The sequence below is a fragment of the Rhinoderma darwinii genome, chromosome 4, assembly GCF_050947455.1.
Source record: "Rhinoderma darwinii isolate aRhiDar2 chromosome 4, aRhiDar2.hap1, whole genome shotgun sequence".
NCBI classification, from domain to species: domain Eukaryota; kingdom Metazoa; phylum Chordata; class Amphibia; order Anura; family Rhinodermatidae; genus Rhinoderma; species Rhinoderma darwinii.
The window spans coordinates 229,110,587-229,131,417 of NC_134690.1; the positions used below are offsets into that span (position 1 = coordinate 229,110,587).

A 20,831-nucleotide genomic window follows, 5' to 3' on the forward strand; every position below is an offset into this window, starting at 1 on the left:
CATCAGTGTCTGACCTGACAAATGTTCTTCTGGATGAATGAGCAAAAGTTCTCACTTCAAGATCTTGTAGAAGACTTCCCAGAAGAGTGAAAAGCGGTTTTAGCGAAAAAGGGGGGACCAACCCCATATTAATGTCTATGGATTTAGAATGTGATGTCATAAAAGTTCCCGTAGGTGTCCCAATAATTGTGTCCATATAGTGTATGTATCATGCCAGTATGCCACAAAAATGCTCTACTTGTAGACAGCCTAGACCTGTCCTACTGGCGTCCGCTCCATTACAAACGTATTAATTGTTGTGTAACATTTTAGAAATTCCTGGCAGATGCCACCAAGTATTTATTTTGGGCTGCCAATAAAAGAGAAACTGTTGTATACATGGACTGTGAGGATTTTTTGGTATAAACACTAAATGGTGGTTTCCATTTTCCTCACAATTCATTTGGTTATGTTGCGGTGCCATGGGCATATACCAGCTGCTATTTCCAGGCATAGTATACCACAATAACGTGTGTATATGGCTGATGTGTACAAAGAGCAGACAGTAGACAGCAGTGTTGTGGTGGCTATGGCGGAATGCAGCAGTGAAGGAGTGTGCTGAGGCCTCTCCTCCCATCTGTGCCTCCTCCCAGTGGGCAGGACTGGCAGGGTTAGGTTGTCTGCACCCTGCGTGTGCCTCTCACTAGTGTTAGTGGAGCGGGCTGTACTTGTCAGGAGGGGAATGTGGAAGTGAGCGGCGCTGTGCAGGGTGACAGGCTGAGTGCACCGCCCGCCTCGTCCTGCCTGTGCCCAGCAGATAAGGACGCAATTTGCCAGCCGTGACTGCCTCGTTCCTTGGCAGAGCCGCTGCATCTTCACCGCTACACCAAGAAGGGACCTGAGTGAGGTGTGGGGAATTGTCAAGATGGCAGCAGCGGAGCAGGGAGGTGATGTGCAGATACCAGGGCTGCACATGGACGGATGTATACAATAGTGAGCCGCAGGGAGGTAGATGCTGCTGTGTGCATGTGACAGCAGGGATTCATGTGTACACTCTGAGCCTGGGACAAAGAGTACACGGAGAAGACATGGAGCCCATCTAGACCCCGCGTGATGCACGAAGGGGGACACGCCGTGTACCTGCACCGCTAGACCCTGTCCTGTATTCCGCGCAGCGCTCCACACATTCTACTACAGACGTTGGCATTTACCGTGGTTTCTGGCAAGTTAGCCAGCATGGCAGCCGCTCTGCCACCCGCCTCTCCGACCGGGGACTTGGATATAGACCCAGACTTCGAGCCGCAGAGCCGGCCCCGCTCCTGCACTTGGCCCCTGCAGCGCCCCGACTCTCAGGCTAGTCCGTCTAAGCCTGGCATGGCTGGGGACGCGTCGTCCATGATCCCGGAGGAAGACGACGATGATGAAGAGGTGTCCGCCGCTGCAGCCGGAGACTCTGGAGAGAGAGGGACGCTGCTGCTGCTGAGCGGCGGGGATGTGGCAGCGATGACGGTGCTGGCCGCTCCGGTTGGTGGAGTGGAGACGGTGCAAACTGCGCTGGGGGCTGGAGGGAGCGCTGCCAGCGGGGCGGCCGGGCAGCAGAGGAAGTGTTCGTCCCGCAGGAATGCCTGGGGAAATATGTCCTATGCAGACCTCATCACCAGGGCCATCGAGAGCTCCCCGGACAAGAGGCTCACCCTGTCCCAGATCTACGACTGGATGGTCCGCTCCGTACCCTACTTCAAGGACAAGGGGGACAGCAACAGCTCCGCCGGCTGGAAGGTGAGAGAGACGTGAGTGTGTGACAGCATTGTATCGGGGACACGTGTAAACTGACTGGCAGCAGGGCACACTGCCAACCTCAGCGGGCACACGATGTGGAGACATGGCATAACACGGCACGGGCAGCTTATCTATAGATACCGGTGGATATGTATGTGTGTATAGATTTCTAAACACTGTGTGTGTGTGTGTGTGTGTGTGTGTGTGTGTGTGTGTGTGTGTGTATATATATACTAATAGCAGATGTAGTGTTCTAAACTCGTATTCTGCTCTGTCGAGCGCTAATCTTGGGATTCCTGTGGGCAGTATAGGGTGCACTGTTACATCAATCCATAGATCTGTCGTAGGAGTGATGGACAAAATGTAAGTGATCAGTGTGCTATGATAGGTGTAGTGTTCTAAATTGCTAATATCTCCGTGTTGAAATTGGGTGAACAGGAGGGGCTCTTCACTGCTACAGGAAGGGGGTGGTGTATGTTTACATATGCTGATCTATAGGCGTGCGTTATCAATGGGACGCATGTAAACAAAGAATCCCACCTGCAGCCATGAACCCACCGAGATCCGCACTTTTGGTTGAAATGTCAACACATACTATACGCAGAATCCAAAGCACTGATGGAGCGATGTGCTGTTTGTTTACATACAACCAGTCCATAAAATAACATTCACAATGCCTTACAATAGGGAGCTAGCAATCCTCTACAATGCCAAACGTATATTCCATCGTCTCAATCCTTGATAAATGCTGAAAGCCTGAATCTTCGCATAAGATGACCAGTATTTACATGATGTATATAGCATAGGACTGTATATGACACCCTAATCCTGTTACTGTATGGATTTCCCTGTAAATAAAACTGCTAGGGTTAAAAAGTGACCGTACTACAAATATTTGGGAAGCTGCACTTCCTAGTCAGCATTGATCCTGCAGTGTTTCAATGATTGACTATTAAATATAATAATTATGGTGATTAAAACCGCCTTCCATCAGGTATATATGTAAAGTAGTGATCATACTGCGCTCGTGAGTGGTGTGGCCTGCATTACTGGTGATTTGGTCATCATACTTTCCTTCCAGCGCACCCTATTAGTCCACACTCCCAGCCAAAGATATTATATATCGCTGCCGTACAATTACTCTTGTAATCCTAGGACTACAGCAGGTTCTGGGCTTTCATTGTTGTTGTTTTATTTTTTTTATTATATAACAAATCTTTTAAAAACAAAACAAAAAAGTTCCTCCTGCATCACACTACTGTCCCCACTTGCCCCCGGCTCAGTGTATCTGCATGCCGTTCATGCACTGAGTCATAGACCACACATGACAGTGCAGCTAGTGTTTACATCAGACAAAGACCCCATGCACACAACCGTGCCCGTAATCACAATCCGTGATTACGGGCACTGACGGTCACAGACAGCCACCCATATAAAGTATGGGAGCACGGTCCGTAAAAAGCAAAAAATAGGACATGTCTTCTCTTTTGCGGAGCCTTTCTACGGGAAGGCGTCCGTCGGCTATAGAAATGAATGGGTCCGTAATTACGGATGAAATCTACAGTCGTGTGCATGGGGCCAAAGTGTTTTTATTTTTCAATAAAGAATTCTCTTTATGGTAATAAGAATAAATGAACATGTTTTTAGTTATTTTTAATCACCAGGACATTGAGAGAAAATACACTGATCCACGACTACATTGAGCTTGAATGTTTTCTAATTCAGGCGAGGGCAGTAGAAGATGGGAAGGTAGAATTCCACTTTAGTATCTGAGAACCAGGTCAGGTTTTTGAAATCTGTCATTATCTCTAGGGAATGGCTATTGACAAATTTTCACATGCCTATGTTTGTATGTGTTGACTATCAAGACCCCATTAGAGACAACCTGCCTATAAAGGGCTTGACAGACCATGACAGCTCCTCTTCTAAAGAAAGGTGATCAGCTGATCGCAGAGAGTCTGACTCCAATCATTGCTGGAGACAGTAAAGCCCTGCCACAATGTAGTATTACATGGCACACGTTCAAATGAATCAACATCTATGTAAGACCGGCAAGAACCAAGATGACCTTTCCATCTAACCTCCTCGTTTAGATGCACTATATGGACCAAAGTGTTGAGACACCTACACATTACACCTACAGGAGCTTTTATGACATCCCATTCTAAATCCATAGGCATTAATATGGAGTTGGTCCCCTTTTGTAGCTAAAACAGCTTCCAATCTTCTGGGACGGCTTTCTACGCCTATAAGTCCAGAAGGAGGTCAGACACTGATGTTGGCCGAGAAGACCTTCGGCACAGTCATGCTGGAATTGAAAAGGGCCTTCCTAAAACTGTTCCCACAGAGTTGGAATCATACAATTGTCCAAAATGTCTTGGTATGCTGAAGCATTAAGATCTCCTTTCCCTGGAACTAAGGGGCCTAGGCCAACCCCTGAAAAACAACCCCATAGCATTATCCCTCTTCCACCAAATGCAGTCAGACAGTTAACATTCTCCTGGCATTTGCCAAACCCAGACTGGTCCATCAGACTGCCGGATAGAGAAGCGTGACTCTTCACTTCACAGATCACGTTTCCACTGCTCCATAGTCCAGTGGTGGCGTGCTTTACACCACCCCATCCGACACTTGGCATTGTGCTTGGTAATGTAAGGCCTGCATGCAGCTGCTCGGCCATGGAAACCCATGCCATGAAGCTCCTAGGCACACTTTTTTTTATTTTTTGTTTTGCTGATAATGGCAGAGGAGGTTTGGAACTCTGCAGTTATTAAGTCAGCGGAGCATTGGTGACTTTTATTCACTTTGCACCTCAACTTTACGTGGTCTGCCACTTTGTGGCTGAGTTGCTTTGGTTCCTATTTGCAATGATACCACTCACAGTTGATCACGGAATATCTTGGAGGGAAGAAATGTCACAAACTGACATGTAGCAACGGTGGCATACCCTCACAGTACCACGCTGGAATCGGTGAGCTCTTTAGAACGATCCATTCTTTCACAAATGTTTGTAAAGGCGACCGCATGGCTCGGTGCTGGAGTTTATACACCTGTGGCAATGGGACTGGAAGAAACACCTGAATTCAATTAAGAGGTCCCAATACATTTGTCCATATAGTGTATGGAAAGAAGGAAGCCTAAGGTTAGGATCACACACAAAGTTTCAATACAGTTTTTAGTGCAGTTTTTTTGAGCCAAAGCTGGAAGTGGATTTGGAAGGAAAGGTATGAAGAAAAGACGGTTACACCTCCTTTCTTTTCTGTCCACCCCTGTGTTTGGCTTAAAAAAAACTTTACTAAAAACTGCGTCAAAACTACATGTGTGATCCTGGCCTAATAGAGCATATGTACAGGAATTGTCATCGTGAGACAACCTTTAATGTATAATTTAGCCTCAAAATAAACAATACAGACCTTGCAATAATCCACCATTGTTTTTAATGGATCTTTATCATGAATACTGTATAAATGATTGTGAAGATTGAATGGAATGCAAAGGGAATGGGAACTGAGCTAGTTTGTTTGTGTGTCCAGCTCGTAAACCCACAGCGAAGGCCACACTCGGATGCAGCAGATCTGATGTGGATTTTCAGTGTGGATTCCACACTGAAAATCTGCAACAAAGTACAGTACAACGCAAGTGAGCGGATTTTTACAAAACGCCATTCACGCATTGCGAAAACACCTCCACGCGGATTTTAGGGCATGCTACAGATTTCATTCTTTTCAATACATGGATTTGCTGCTAAACTGGTGAAGTTATCCGGCACTTCTGAATGTGCTCTTGTGGCAGGTCTTATGATTTGTCAACTACTGCTTTCCACCTTAAAATTTTTATTAAAGGGCTAATGTCATATACATCTAAATCCATTAATCCAGCATTACGGGACAGAAAAGTTGCCAAATATGTGACTGGAAATGGAATACACTTGAATAAAAAAAAAATGTGACGGTTAAAGGGAGTCTGTCACCAGAACTTTGTTTTGAACTAGCAGTATGCTAATCTGATTTTAAATGTTTCCCTTGTTCCCCAGGGTGCCTGCTTTGCATTAAAAACACTCTAAATTTATGCAAATTAGCATTTCAGTGCAACGAGGGCGTCTCTGTTGCACCAAAATGCTATCGTGACATTGCCCTGTTTAACCCCTGCTGGGTGTGATTGACATGGGCCAGGCAGCGTACTCGCCGAGTTCACACCTGGCCTCTTACTGTAGTGAACCCGCGTGCGTTCCTGCATCTTAGTCGGTGCATGCGCAGTGTAAACAATAGGTCCACCGCTGTAATCGACACTACTGAGCATGCACTGATGACGTCACCAACACATGTGCAGTACTGCCGATTTACAACGGCTGACAAAAAAGTCTGCTAGTTCAAAACGGAAGTTCTGGTGACAGGCTCCCTTTAAAGATCCCACAGGATCACCTATTACACACTGATTAGCATGCAGTCAAAAACACACAATAAGGCGGAGTTCACTTATACAATAAATATTACGCTGTGAACCAGTCTACAAATCTGCAACAAAATCATCAAAGAATTCTGCATGTTTTATGGATTTTGGTGAGGATGCAGCTGCAGATTTTACTCATTTCGATGAATGGGATCCGTGGTGAAAATCCACTGCATTTCCGCAACAGATGGGGCATGCTGCAGATTTTCAAATCTAGTCTGGAATCCGCGGTGTACTTTGTAAAGCTGTAAGGGAATGAGGTTTGTTAGAAGCCCATTTCCTTCCGTTGGATTCCTCAACAAGTACTTTATTTGTGAACCTGGCCTAAGGCAACTAAGGGTGCGTTGACATATATCCGTTGTATCCGGCCAGTTCTTTGTTGTCAACAAAGAAATGGACACCTAAGGGGGAGCCGGACGGAGAAACGCTGCATGCATCTGGTTTAGTAAGAGTTCCGGCATCGCTACTAATTTCACTGGACACCCAACTAAGCCCATATGTATCTATGAGATCAGTTATGTCATCATTCATGCTATGCTATTCAAAGCTGCAAAAAAAAGTATGTTAAAGGGGTTGTCCAGGCAGTGGTTGGCTTTTCATACTGATGACCTATCCCCGGGAAGTTATGCAGTGGTCGGTGCCAAACGCAGATGGCTCCGACCAATGTATAGCGACCGTGCTGCAGTACTGCAGCTCTGCTCCTATTCAAGTGGATAGGAGCAGAGCTGCATAACCCAGCATGGCTGCTATACAGTGACTAAAGCCTTCTGCTTCAGTCATTGACCCCTGCATAGCTCCCAGCACTCTGAGGCAGCTGGAACAGCTGATCGGTGCGGGGTCTTGGTGTCGGACCCCCACCCATCATATACTAATGACCCTATACTGTGGATAGGTAATCAGTGTAAAAAACAGCCCCGAGCCTGGACAACCCCTTTAAGACCTCATCCACACGACCGTAGCCATGTGCACGGCCGTGATGTTCGTGTCGGCCGGCAGGCAGCGGACTGTCAGCCACGAGCCGCCCGTAAATCGTGGGCCATGAACATGGCCGCGGCCATTATTTTCAATGAGCCCGACCCGCTGCCATGCACGGACCGTAAGAACTACGGTCGTGTGCATGGCCCCATAGAAATGAATAGGGCCGCAATTCTCCCATGGATTTTCGGGGGAATTGCGGCCGCAAAAGCACGTTCGTGTGCATGAGGCCTTAGATATACAAGTGTTTTTGGTTTTTTTTTGTCAATTGCAGACATATGCAATTGTATTGGCATACTATATATACTTTGTGGCTTTGTTATGGTTTTATTATGGTCGTCATGATTTATGGACAAGCGTGGCAAAACCCAGACGTGGGGCCTCACACTTCAGCTAGATCTCCAGGTGCATCCGCTTCCTTCTTTAGATATTCTAAAGAAGCGTCTAAGATGGAAATCTCATCTTGGTTCTTACAGCAAATGTAGAACATGATTGGCCACTATAGAGCCAACTGAGTGCTTGAAAGTAGAAAGTGACGTATCTTCTTAGCTTAGTTAAGAGTTTTTTTTTTTTTCTTTTAAAGCGTACGTAACTTTTCAGATGAAGGGGAAAAAGGAGGTCCGCTCACCCAGGTAAATTCAAATGAATAGGACGTGGGATCCATGCACGAAGGTGTCTGGAGCAGGACGTGTTCTTTTTAGATGGAAAAACAAGTATGAGATTCCAGCGCTAAAATCCACACAGTCGATATGTATAAAACTTCACATTTATTAATTCAACATTTAAAATTCCACAACAGTAAGTCATCACAGGACAGAAAATTTAGCTTACGTGTTTAAGACTTGCGCCCTTAGGGCGGATTCACACGAACGTGAATTGCGTCCGTGCAGCCCGCGTGGTTTTCACGCGGCTCGCATGGACCAATAGAAGTATATGGGGCAGTACAGACAGTCCATGCTTTTTGCGCAGCGTTTGTCCGCTGCGTAAAAAGCGCGACATGTTCAATATCTCGGCGTATTTCGCGCATCACGCACCCATTGAAGTCAATGGGTGCGTGAAAACCACGCAGGTCGCACGGAAGCACTTCCGTGCGAACTGGCTGTTTCGCGCAACAGCTGTCAAAAGGATGAATGTAAACAGAAAAGCACCACGTGCTTTTCTGTTTACAAACATCCAAATGGAGTGTCATAATGATGGCGGCTGCGTGAAAACCACGCAGCCGCGCATAATATGCTGCTGCCACACGGAGCTGTCAAGTGGCTTTTGCGCAGGCAAAACGCTGCGTGTTTTGCGTGCGCAAAAACGCCACGTACATCTGAATCAGGCCTTAAGCCTTAATCATAGCTTGCACCTATATGGAGACCCGTTCCTTCCTTAAAAAAAAAAACCCTAGTTTAAGAATTATACTGACGTGATCAGCTGACCCTCTGTCATGTGACGTGATCAGCTGACCCTCTGTCACTGGTGAGCGTACATTTGTTTCACATGTATGTTGTAAGACGTACACTTGTTTTTCCTGCGATACATGTAATAAAATATTAGGTTCTGTCTGATATTTGGACCTCCTGAGGTTTCTGGTGTCCGATATGAACATCCAGTATTCTCCCGACTAATTCATTTTCTCTTATAGTCCCCACCTCTGATTGGTCTACACGCTTTTTCTGTTCCCTGGAAGCGGAAAAATCAAATTTCCTTTTGTGTACCTTTTGCGTCTGGAAGCCATGAATATGTTTGCGGCTTGTTTGTTGGTTGCATCCGACATATGACGTTGGTTTATTTTTATTTTTAATGGGCCAGATGTACATCCGACATACTGTAATTTGCAATGATGGCAAGTTATGATGTGTATATAGTATTGGTTGTATTGCAATTAATGTAATTTCTCATTTTGCATTTCTGTTGATTGAACATTGACATAAACGTGTTAGATTTATTTGCATGGCTGCATGCTTTAAGTTTTTGTTTGTTTGTTTAATGGTCGTGGACAAAAAAAACAATGTGTTTATTAACCATGTTATTTGTACACTTTTTTGTTATTTGAAATAAACATAATTTTCAGGTGACTTTTCAGAAAAAGCTGTCACGTGTTTACACGAGGAATAACGCGGTTTCTGACCATTATAACTTGTATTCTGCATTTTGTTTATCAGTTTTCACCTCTGCAGGCATTATCTCTAAATTCTCAGTTTTCTATAAGCTTGTGGGCGGAGCCTAACTGCTATCATGTCTTCTATACCCAGCACACAGAGGAGAATCCTGCTCTCCTATCTCTATCTATCACGTATATAGAGGGTGCAGCAGCATGGAGGACATTACTGCTGTATAATGAGTAGTGCCGATTCTAGCTTTTCTGCTGCCTGAGGTGAAAATTTAAATGGCACCCCCCAGATCTTGATTGACATCCCCCGGCTGTTCTACATCACTCCCAGCCTCCTCCAACTCTTGCTGATGCGCCGTTGCCTTGTACTTCCCTGGCATGCGCGGTACAGCGATGGAAGCCAGGCAGAGTACACCTCGCTGCACGGTATGTGCCCATGAAGTACAAGGCAAAGGTGCATCCGAGAAAGTTGGAGGAGACTGGTAGTGATGTATAACAGGCAGGGGGTGTCAATCAAGCATGGAAAGGTGGCTCTTCAGGATAGCGGCACCGCCCCATGACTCTTTATAGAATAATTTGCATATAGTGTGTGCCATTTTAAAAGTTGATAATATCGATTTTGCTGCATCTGAAAAAAAACATACAAGGGAAGGTTTGGAAATATTGCCGCATGGTGGTGGTTCAAGGGGTTAAAACTACCAGACCGGTTCCGATTAAATATACAGAATTAAAAACCATTCCATCAGTTTTGTTGTTATAAATATATCCTATATAATTACAGCACCAGAACAAAGCTCTGACATATATATACGGCACCATACCCAAGCTCAGTACCAATATACAGCACCAGAGCCAAGCTCGCTACGCGTATACAGCACCAGAGCCAAGCTCGCTACGCGTATACAGCACCAGAGCCAAGCTCGCTACGCGTATACAGCACCAGAGCCAAGCTCGCTACGCGTATACAGCACCAGAGCCAAGCTCGCTACGCGTATACAGCACCAGAGCCAAGCTCGCTACGCGTATACAGCACCAGAGCCAAGCTCGCTACGCGTATACAGCACCAGAGCCAAGCTCGCTACGCGTATACAGCACCAGAGCCAAGCTCGCTACGCGTATACAGCACCAGAGCCAAGCTCGCTACGCGTATACAGCACCAGAGCCAAGCTCGCTACGCGTATACAGCACCAGAGCCAAGCTCGCTACGCGTATACAGCACCAGAGCCAAGCTCGCTACGCGTATACAGCACCAGAGCCAAGCTCGCTACGCGTATACAGCACCAGAACTAATACAGCTCAGTACAGAAATCATTTGCAAATTCCGTGTAACCCCTACCGCATAGGTTTGTATGGCGTAAAACTACAGCTCCCAGCATGGCACAAACCATGGTAAGGATATGCTGGGAGTTGCTCTTTCACAAAAGAAACAACCTAGCAGGCATTCACTACAGGCAGACCTGGGTGCCTTTATTAGGCCCCCGGCTGCCATCGGAGACACAGACACTTGGCGATCTTATCGCCGGGTGTCAGTGGGATGAGAGCGAGCTCCCTCCCTCTCTCCAAAACAACTCAGATGTGGCGTCCGCTGTTGAGCACTTCATCTGAGGAGTTAAACGGGTGAGATCGATACTAATATCGATCTCACCCGTTCGAGCAGTGATGCCCCCAACCCTCAGCTACCTCTGGCAGCTGAGAGCAGGGAGATTTAACGGCTCCCTGCTCTGTTTACTTCTGATGCAGCGACGTGAAAAGGCATATCGGCGGTCATTAAGGGGTTAAAGAACCTCCATCAAGCAGTTATTGTATCTTCTGCCATTCTGATAACCCGTAGAACCCACACCGCCGTCCTCTTATAATCGCATTAATTTGGGAAATTGCTTGTAATGTAATTCCTTAATATAATATGTTAGCGTCACTATGATTATGAAATACCTATGTTTACTCTCATGTAATGGGCAAAATGATGTAGAATTACAACACAGTATTAAATCTGGTTTCAAGCAAAGTGTGACGTCAAAGGGATGTACTGCATGTTTCACATGGATCTTGTTGGTAAAGCAGGCCAAGACATTTTGTCCTGGTCTAATAGAAAAGTAAATAATCCTTCACACCGCCTTTATTGGCGATCATACAAATGAACGAGCTCAGCCTTGAAAATGACATATCGCCTTCTATCAATGGATAAAAAATTCCATTTTTCCAATATGTTACCAACTTGCTGCTAACCTCTTGTCATGGGGCCAGTAGTAGCGGTTCGTTCCCTAAGAGTGTGACTGAATTGTTTGACAAGTTTGCTGGGGCACAGAAATGCATTTTATTTTTTTACAATATCCATTTGGACACGGTTGAGGAATGACTACCTTCCTGCAGTTATCATAGGGCCAAGAGACCTAAAATTCTTAACTTTGATTCGTATGTTCTTTATTAGTAAACTGGATGGCACCATACTAGACATTTCTTTGGAGTGGTAAATCTTTCAAAATCAGATTGCAGAATTTGGGCCATGTCCGCAACATATGATTATGCTTAAAGGGCTTTTCCTACTACTTACATTTCTGTCATCAATTGTGAGCTCCGCTGTTCTTGTATCCTAAAATTATGAAGATTGAGCGTGCATGCAAGGCCTTCTCGCCTCTTCATATGGGACACACCGGACCATCGTTCTCAGGGTTGGGTGTAGTTTTACCAATCAAATCGGGCTCCACCTATCAAATTCATTGTATATCCTATCGATATGCCATACGTGTTTGTGAGTTAGAAAATCCCTTTAACCCTTTCAGGAGTGTTGATGCTCAGAGAAAGATTTCACTTTTTGTAATTCTGATGTTCACATGACCTATTTTTTGGCCCGTAAACGGCCCAAAAATCGGGCACAGAATGCCTCAAAACATCTGTCCAATAATTTCAATGGAAAAAACGGCGTTCTATTCCGACGGGCTGTTTTTTTACGCGGCCGTTTTGAAAAATGGCCGTGGAAAAAATGGCAGCGGAAAAGAAGTGCAGGTCACTTCTTAAGACGTTTTTGGAGCCGTTTTTCATACTCTATAGAAAAACGCTCCCAAAACGGGCGCAAAAAACGACGTAAAAATCGCGAGTGGCTTAAAAAACGTCTGAAAATCAGGAGCTGTTTTCCCTTCAAAGCAGACCTGTATTTTCAGACTTTTTTGCTAAGCGTGTGAACAAACCCTAAGGCTATGTTCACACGGGGTATTTTGCTGAGTTTTTTGACTCGGAAACCGCGTCTCAAAACTCGGCAAAAACGGCCCGAGAACGCCTCCCATTGATTTCAATGGGAGGCGTCGGCGTCTTTTTCCCGCGAGCAGTAAAACTGCCTCGCGGGAAAAAGAAGCGACATGCCCTATCTTCGGGCGCTTCCGCCTCTGACCTTCCATTGACTTCAATGGGAGGCAGGAGAAAGTGTATTTCTCGCTGTTTTATGGCCGCGGGCGAAAAACGGCGCGATAATTGCCGCGAAAATCGGCGTGCAGGGAGAGGAATATCTGCCTCAAAGTTCCAAACGGAATTTTGAGGCAGATATTCCTCCCCCAAAATACTCCGTGTGAACATAGCCTAAAGGTGACAACCTTCTTTCTGTTTTTTAATTTTTTTTGTTTGTTTTATTTCTTAGTTGAGTCCCAGATTATTATTTTTATTTATTTTTTTGCGGGACACATAGGGATTTCTTATTATTCAAAATTGCAGCTGATATAATTTTAATTTCGTAGGTCTTATTTAGGGAAAAATCGACAGAAAAGGTAAAAAATTTTTTTTTTTTTTTTTTTACAATTTTTCTGTTTCAACTTTTGTTCACACCAGTGCATATTTTCCATGCGTTAAGGGTTTGTCCACAGCTAACGGAATTGCGGCAGAATTTTTTTTTCTCAATTTTAGGAGATGGTGATATCTTCTCTGAAAAATGCAGCAATTCAGGCCACTTTCCACAACAGGCTGCGGTACGAAATATACGCGCAGAAGGTCAATTTCTGGTCAAAAATTTTACGCAGTGTGTGGATGAGATTTTTTCTGCTACTGTATTCTGCTGCGTATTTTCTGTCCGCAATTCCGGACGGAAAATACGTAGCAATTCCACTACGCGTGGATAAGCCCTTAGCCAAAACCAGAATTGGATCGAGCGCAGATCTATAAGGCCCTCCTATAAGATTCCGTTCCTGGTTTTGGCATAACAAATACATGAGAAATTTGCGTGCACAAAGCCTTTAAGGCTATGGATGCCTTTTGTGGGATTTTTTTTTAAAATTAAATGTATGTTTTTTTTTTTTGTTTTTTTTTCAGATGCAGCTTCTATGTATTCTCATAAATAGAAGCTGCATCGTTCGCTATTAGCCAAATCCGTCACTGAGGCCTAATGTATTCTGTCTATGACGTAGTTTACAGAGGCTGAAGTTAACAGGCTGCATAGATGCTCTGCAAAATATTCCTGTTCTCCTTATGGGAGTCCTTTTTATTGATAAACAGTCAGTCATTTACTAATATACTTCTATCTAATTACCTACGATACATGGATGATAATGGTGCATGTTCCTAAGGACGCAGTGTAGAGGCTCCTGAACAGAGACGTGTAAAGAAAACTAATCCGGCAATATGTATGAGATGGATGTTTAGTCAGCAGCCATATCGCGACTTGGCCTACATGTTTACTTGAATATTGAGAGGTGAATAACTACTGTCCCACACGCCCGGTTTTTCTGTACCCCAACATCTGCCATCGAGAGACCCCAGACACATTATATCGTCAGCCGATCCTGTCAAATACAGTCATGTTTGACTCCGCTTTTTATGTAATACGTACGGCCCGTAAAAAAAAACCACACTGAACCTAGCTGTAAAGATGTTCAGTGGTAGAACGGTAGTCGCCTTACATCTTCGTTTTTTCCAAAAAGGAAATGTTTGCCACACGGGGCATGAAAACCTTCTTTGCGTATAATATTCACCAAATGCAAAATAAGAACGCCTTTAATGGTCTTTACAAAAACATCTCTTTTCGGTTCATGTCTTTTTGGGGCGGTATTTAGACTTGTTCCACTTTCGTAGATTCTGAGCAGTACAAGGAATCTTTTCCGGGAGGTTGCCATATAAAGTACTCTTACGCACTTTGCCGGATTTGTTTATTTTTACGTTTTTTTTTTTATTTTTACAATCCTAGACAGATGAGCCAGAAGTGACTTGTAGTCATCGTTCTGACATCCCCCGTCATGGAAGATTTCCTCAATCACTAAGCCAGCACTACATCCTTCTAGAAGTATCCAGCTCTTGTAACATTGTGGGAGGAGGATGAGCGGTGCCAGATGTAGACACATCTGTTTCTAATCTCCTCGGTGCGTAAGGACTGCGATTCTGAAAGGATACAAGCGGCGTGTCATAACCTCTCCTCATGTGCTCCATTTTGTAAACAGTGAACCAAGTCCTAGTCAGTCATACTCTTTTACGGGATCCCCTGTACAGAAAGTAAAACATAACTTTATTTTCAGCATTGACAAGACGTGAAGGAATGTTTTCTGTCTTTTTTTTTTTTTTCTGTCATTAACCCCTTTTTGTCATCTGCTTTTACAAATTGAAGACTTGAATTTCATTGGTTTAGCCAAACAATGGCGCAGTATTGCAGCTGTTCTCCTGAGAAGATTGGCAGCGGTTTCCCATATGTAAAATCATTTGGAAACGGACATTATAGCCTTTCCAGATGGCTGAACAGCCAACCATTGCTTCTCTATAGATATATTAGTACATTAACGTTTAAAAATAAAGTAAAAACAATTTTTTGGCATCATTTATGATGTGTACGCTGTAAAAAAAACTGCTTTCTATCACTTATTGTGGGGCGCGAGGTGTGATGAATTTTTAACCTCCATGTGCCTCACATTAATAGTAATTAACCCCATCATGTACCTTACACATGAACCCATTATGACTGGGAAACATGATGGGGTTAATTACTATTAATGTGAAGCACATTCAAAGTTCATCACACCACGCGCCTCACATCAGAAAACGGAAGAACTTTTTACTTTTTTTTTTTTTTTTTTTTACTGTTGGCAAAGTAGCGAAATTGGTATCGAAATAGCAATACTACACAAAGTATCGGTATCGAAGTCCAAATTCTGGTATCGTGACATCCCTACTTCCAACAATACCTTCATTTAGTGCCAAATGAAGCACAATAAGACAGTGCTCGCATAATTTGGCCATATAATACTTACATAATTGTGCCATACAGTACCCAAATAAAACCACAACCGTTGCCTTTGCATAAATTTGAAATGACCTGCCAGGAAGAATGTTTAGAGGACCTATGTGGTGGGGAGGGGTTGGTGGTCCTTAAAGAGGCTCTGTCACCAGATTTTCAAACCCCTATCTCGTATTGCAGCAGATCGGCGCTGCAATGTAGATAAGAGTAACGTTTTTTTTTCAAAAACGAGCATTTTTGGCCAAGTTATGACCATTTTTATATTTATGCAAATGAGCCTTAAGTACAACTGGGCGTGTTTAAAGTTATGTACAAGTGGGCGTGTATTGTGTGTAACATCTGGGCGTTTTTACTTCTTTTACTAGCTGGGCGTTTTGAATAGAAGTGTATGATGCTGACGAATCACTTCTCTTCGTTAACACCCAGCTTCTGGCAGTGCACAGACACACTGCGTGTTCTCGAGAGATCACGCTGTGACGTCACTTCCTGCCCCAGGTCCTGCATCGTGTCGGACGAGCGAGGACACATCGGCACCAGGCGACAGGCTACATCGACTTACCTGCAAACGCCGATGCTGTTGCAGAATCAACTGTAGCCTCTGGTGCCGATGTGTCCTCGCTCGTCCGACACGATGCAGGACCTGGGGCAGGAAGTGACGTCACAGCGTGATCTCTCGAGAACACGCTGTGTGTCTGTGCACTGCCAGAAGCTGGGTGTTAACGAAGAGAAGTGGATGATGCTGATTCGTCAGCATCATACACTTCTATTCACAACGCCCAGCTAGTAAAACAAGTAAAAACGCCCAGATGTACACACACAATACACGCCCACTTGGACATAACTTTAAACACGCCCAGTTGTACTTAAAGAGGCTCTGTCACCAGATTATAAGTGCCCTATCTCCTACATAATCTGATCAGCGCTGGAATGTAGATAACAGCAGTGGTTTTTATTTAGCAAGTTATGAGCAATTTTAGATTTAGTTTCTTAATGCCCAACTGGGCGTGTTTTTACTTTTGACCAAGTGGGTGTTGTGAAGAAGTGTATGAGGCTGACCAATCAGTGACATGCACTTCTCATTGTTCCAGCCCAGCTTCTTTCACTGTACAATCTCACTGTCCTGTGGATCATGCTGGGCTGGAACAATGAGAAGTGTATGACGCTGATTGGTCAGCCTCATACACTTCTTTACAACACCCACTTGGTTAAAAGTAAAAACACACCCAGTTGGGCATTAAGAAACAAAATCTAAAATTGCTCATAACTTGCTCAAAAATGATCGTTTTTCAAAATAAAAACCACTGCTGTTATCTACATTACAGCGCCGATCAGATTATGTAGGAGATAGGGCACTTATAATCTGGTGACAGCCCCTTTAAGAAAGGCTCATTTGCATAAATATAAAAATGGTCATAAGTTGGCCAAAAATGCTCGTTTTTTGAAGAAAAAACAAACGTTACTGTAAGGGGTTTGAAAATCTGGTGTCAGAGCCTCTTTAAATGAAGAAGGCCATAACACTTTTTACACTTTTAAAAAAACAACAACCTGCTTTTAAATCTGTCTGGCGATCAAATAATCCAGTGTATTTTATTACCAGCACCTTAATTTTTGTTTTGTTCGTTCCCCCACCACCTCCTTCACTGCAGATTAGTATCCTGAGGATTTCTGGCAGCATAAATACACTTTACAATTCCTGTGGGTCCCAGTAATAAGAAAATGGGATCTATTAGCATCAGTCAATTGTGTACAGGAGGGCTGTATGTTTAATGCTTTTGTTCTTGTGCTTTACAGACGAGGGTGTTTGCACGCCCAGATGACTGGCTTGTATAAGCTTTCCTGTAACTTCATTTTTTAAACTTCTTTTTTTTTTTTTTTATGGTTTCCTTTGGTTTCTGAATTTACAAACTTATGAAGTTATTCATTGACCTGAAATGCATCTTGGTGCCGTTTTTTTAGCACTTTATCTAATTTCAGGAAATAGAGCTAATATAGCTACATGATGGTATAACAATTTCACTGCCCATTTCACATTCACAGAATGTAGCTGGATAAGCATGTCTACCATATACTTCTTAAAGAGGCTCTGTCACCACATTATAAGTGCCCTATCTCCTACATAAGGAGATGGGCGCTATAATGTAGGTGACAGTAATGCTTTTTATTTAAAAAAACGATCTGTTTTCACCACTTTATTAGCGATTTTAGATTTATTCGAATGAGTTTCTTAATGCCCAAGTGGGCGTATTTTTACTTTTAGACCAAGTGGGCGTTGTACAGGGGAGTGTATTACGCTGACCAATCAGCGTCATGCACTCCTCTCCATTCATTTAGGCAGCGCATAGGGATCCTGTTAGATCCTTATTTGCTGTCTTATACTAACACATTAACAATACTGAAGTGTTTAGACAGTGAATAGACATTCCACGGGATGTCTATTCACAATCTCTGCACTTCGTTACTCTGTCTGTGGTAGTTACAGCAGAGGAAGCGTAATCTCGTTGTAACCTGTCATCTACAGCGTAATCTCGCGAGATTACGCTTCCTCTGCTGTAACTACTACAGACAGAGTAACGAAGTGCAGAGATTGTGAATAGACATCCCGTGGAATGTCTATTCACTGTCTAAACACTTCAGTATTGTTAATGTGTAAGTATAGGACAGCACATAGCGATCAAAAAGGATCCCTATGCGCTGCCTAAATGAATGGAGAAGAGTGCATGACGCTGATTGGTCAGCATCATACACTCCTCTGTACAACGCCCACTTGGTCTAAAGTAAAAACACGCCCACTTGGGCATTAAGCAACTCATTAGCATAAAACTAAAATCGCTAATAAAGTGGTGAAAACAATCGTTTTTTAAAATAAAAAGCACTACTGTCACCTACATTATAGCACCCATCTCCTTACGTAGGAGATAGGGCACTTATAATGTGGTGACAGAGCCTCTTTAAGTTCCTAGTTGCTATATGTAGTATACCGATTTTTGCAATAGGTATGATGTTGGGGCAGGCAGCAATGGAGACTGTCTACAGAACAGTACTGAACATAAGTGAACGGCGTCAGGACCCAGTGCTGTGCCCAGAGGCGTCAAGGACCTGACTCAGGAGCGGTGACTGGTTAAGTATATGGTGGATACTGTGCTGGGCCCTGATCATTAGCATATCATGTGTGATACTCTGCTGGGGACCTGTATTTGAGCCTATTGTAAGTGATTCTGGGGCCATTTATCGAAGTCTATAAAGTGTGATACGCACTGTTCGGGACTTGTATCTAAGCCTTTCATGTGTGATACTGGCTGCTGGGTCTTTGTATCTAAGCATATCATTTGTTGAGATTAATAAATTGAACGGACAGCATGGGTCACCTAACAAATCCTCAACTAGTGCTTGCCGGGCAATCTGGTGGTTCGTTTTCCACAAGCTGACCCAACACTGTTGGTACACCTGATCTAGTGGAAATGAGTCAGGGCTATGTATATCGATCGGACTGGTTGAGTAATTGGGGTCAGCCCTTGGTGTTTATTTGATTATTTGCTGGTTTATTCTTTAAGCATAGTGAATGGAAAATGTTTTATGCGTTCATATACAGTATTTCTTTCTTTGCCTATGCTATACCGTAGAATTCTCACATTGGTGATTTTTGTGCAGGGGGCTTGTCCTGGGCCCTGAAAAAGGCAAAGGATGGCCCTGTAGCTGAGAATCCAGCACTGGGGTGACATATAACTTTTACTAGCATCCAGTGTCCCCTCTCTCCTCCTACTCCCACCTCTGCTATCCATAGGCTTGTATTGGCAGGGTGTCTATCTTTCTCTCCCTGCTCCCTTCTGCTGCTCCCCCTCCCCTCTCCATAGCCTTGTATAGGTAGGCTGTGAGGAGACACACTCCCACTTCCTGCAGTCTGTCTCCTCTACTCTGGAACTAGAGATGGATTTTGCTTGACAACAGGGGGTGGACAGCAGATTACAGGAAGGGAGACACCTAGTGGCATTAACTCAGTAACTTCACACAAAATTTGTGTCAATAAAACAAGTAAATTTTAACCGTATAGATCTGTTCGGTATAATACCAGATTAGCATAAGTTGTTTGAAAAGTTAGTGCCCATTTAACAAACTAAGTTTTGCCTTATTTTAGACGTACCCTATAATTGCTTTTCATTCAAAGAGTTGTAGTAAATGAAGTACATTTAAATTTTGTCATTAATTCACGTAATATACTACCACTTTTAGATGCATGTAAATCCTACAGAGGCTCTAAAAGTTCAGGTGTCAGCTCAACCGAGTGAACATAGCATTGCAACTTATCTTCTGATTAAAGGGTTATTCCCAATTCAGACCTCTATGGCATATCGAGAACGGGGGTCACTCGCCTCTATCAGACATTTATAGCATATCCTGTGGATATGTCATAAATGTCTGAGTTGGGAATACCGCTTTAATACAGACACAAGCCATTCCAGAACTGTAGGCGAGACTGTTGCATCTGACATCTTATTCCTTATTCTATGTAATATTTTTGTTTGTTTACATATGTTTCTTTTGGACTGCTTACAGTTATTTGCGCCTTTTTTAGTTTCTAACATTTGTAAAAACCCTGAAATGCCAACCCTTTACCCTTTTTTTCCTTTTTCTGTGATCCAGAGAGTAACTTGGATAGCCCAGGGAAAGTGCAGACGGTTTCTGAACTAGGCCTTTGTTTTAGTTTTCTTTGGCTTGCAGTCAGCTGCAGCCAGCAACTGGAGACCTTTTGACATGCTCCTTTCATAACTCCAAGTAAAGAATTCACAGCCTAGCAGAATTAAGATTGCATACACGCTCAAACACACCAAGCTAACATGTACAGATCATTGTTTACTTCCCGTGTAAGTCCTGGTACATTCAGTACCAAGAAATATGAATCTTTTCCATAAACACTATTGCCAGATTTATCGTCTAATCCCATCTTTTCCTTTCAAGCCTGGATGAACTATTAATGTGTAACATATTTTTGTTCTTGGAGTGCAGTGTATTTTTTGTCACCTCACTCTGTAGCAGACTGTTCAGACTTGAAGGATCCTTGTTTTATGACTTGATCGCTAGTGGAGTTGAACTTGCTGGTGCATATTTTAGTCTGCACGATGAGTAGTTGTAAACAAGCAGTGTATGCCATGAGTCTCCCAGGAATCCTCTAAAGACCACCACTGCCCATATGCCCTAATAGGGCATATGGATGTCAAAAACGGGGGATCTCCCATTACGAACCCCATTTTATAAGCCAGAACAGACAGCGGCTCTCACTCTGTTGGCGGACCTGTCTGTCAACACATTACATGGCTGCCATCGGCCGATACTGGGAAAATGTATAGCCAGACT

The 20,831-nt window shown here is 43.7% G+C and overlaps 1 protein-coding gene across 2 annotated transcripts in view; it reads left to right on the forward strand.

The window, feature by feature from the left end:
• The first annotated feature begins 690 nt into the window (after positions 1-690).
• The window catches only part of FOXO3 (forkhead box O3), a 127,884-nt gene continuing 107,743 nt past the window's right edge, over positions 691-20,831 (forward strand). Inside the window, exons 1-2 of one of the 2 annotated variants that reach the window (XM_075862248.1) lie at positions 1,512-1,758; positions 7,766-7,814. In XM_075862248.1, the coding sequence (XP_075718363.1) occupies positions 1,601-1,758; positions 7,766-7,814 (207 nt within the window). In that variant the 5' untranslated portion in view covers positions 1,512-1,600. Of the gene's footprint in view, positions 1,759-7,765; positions 7,815-20,831 lie in introns of both variants that reach the window. The other variant, XM_075862246.1, reaches the window with a different exon arrangement.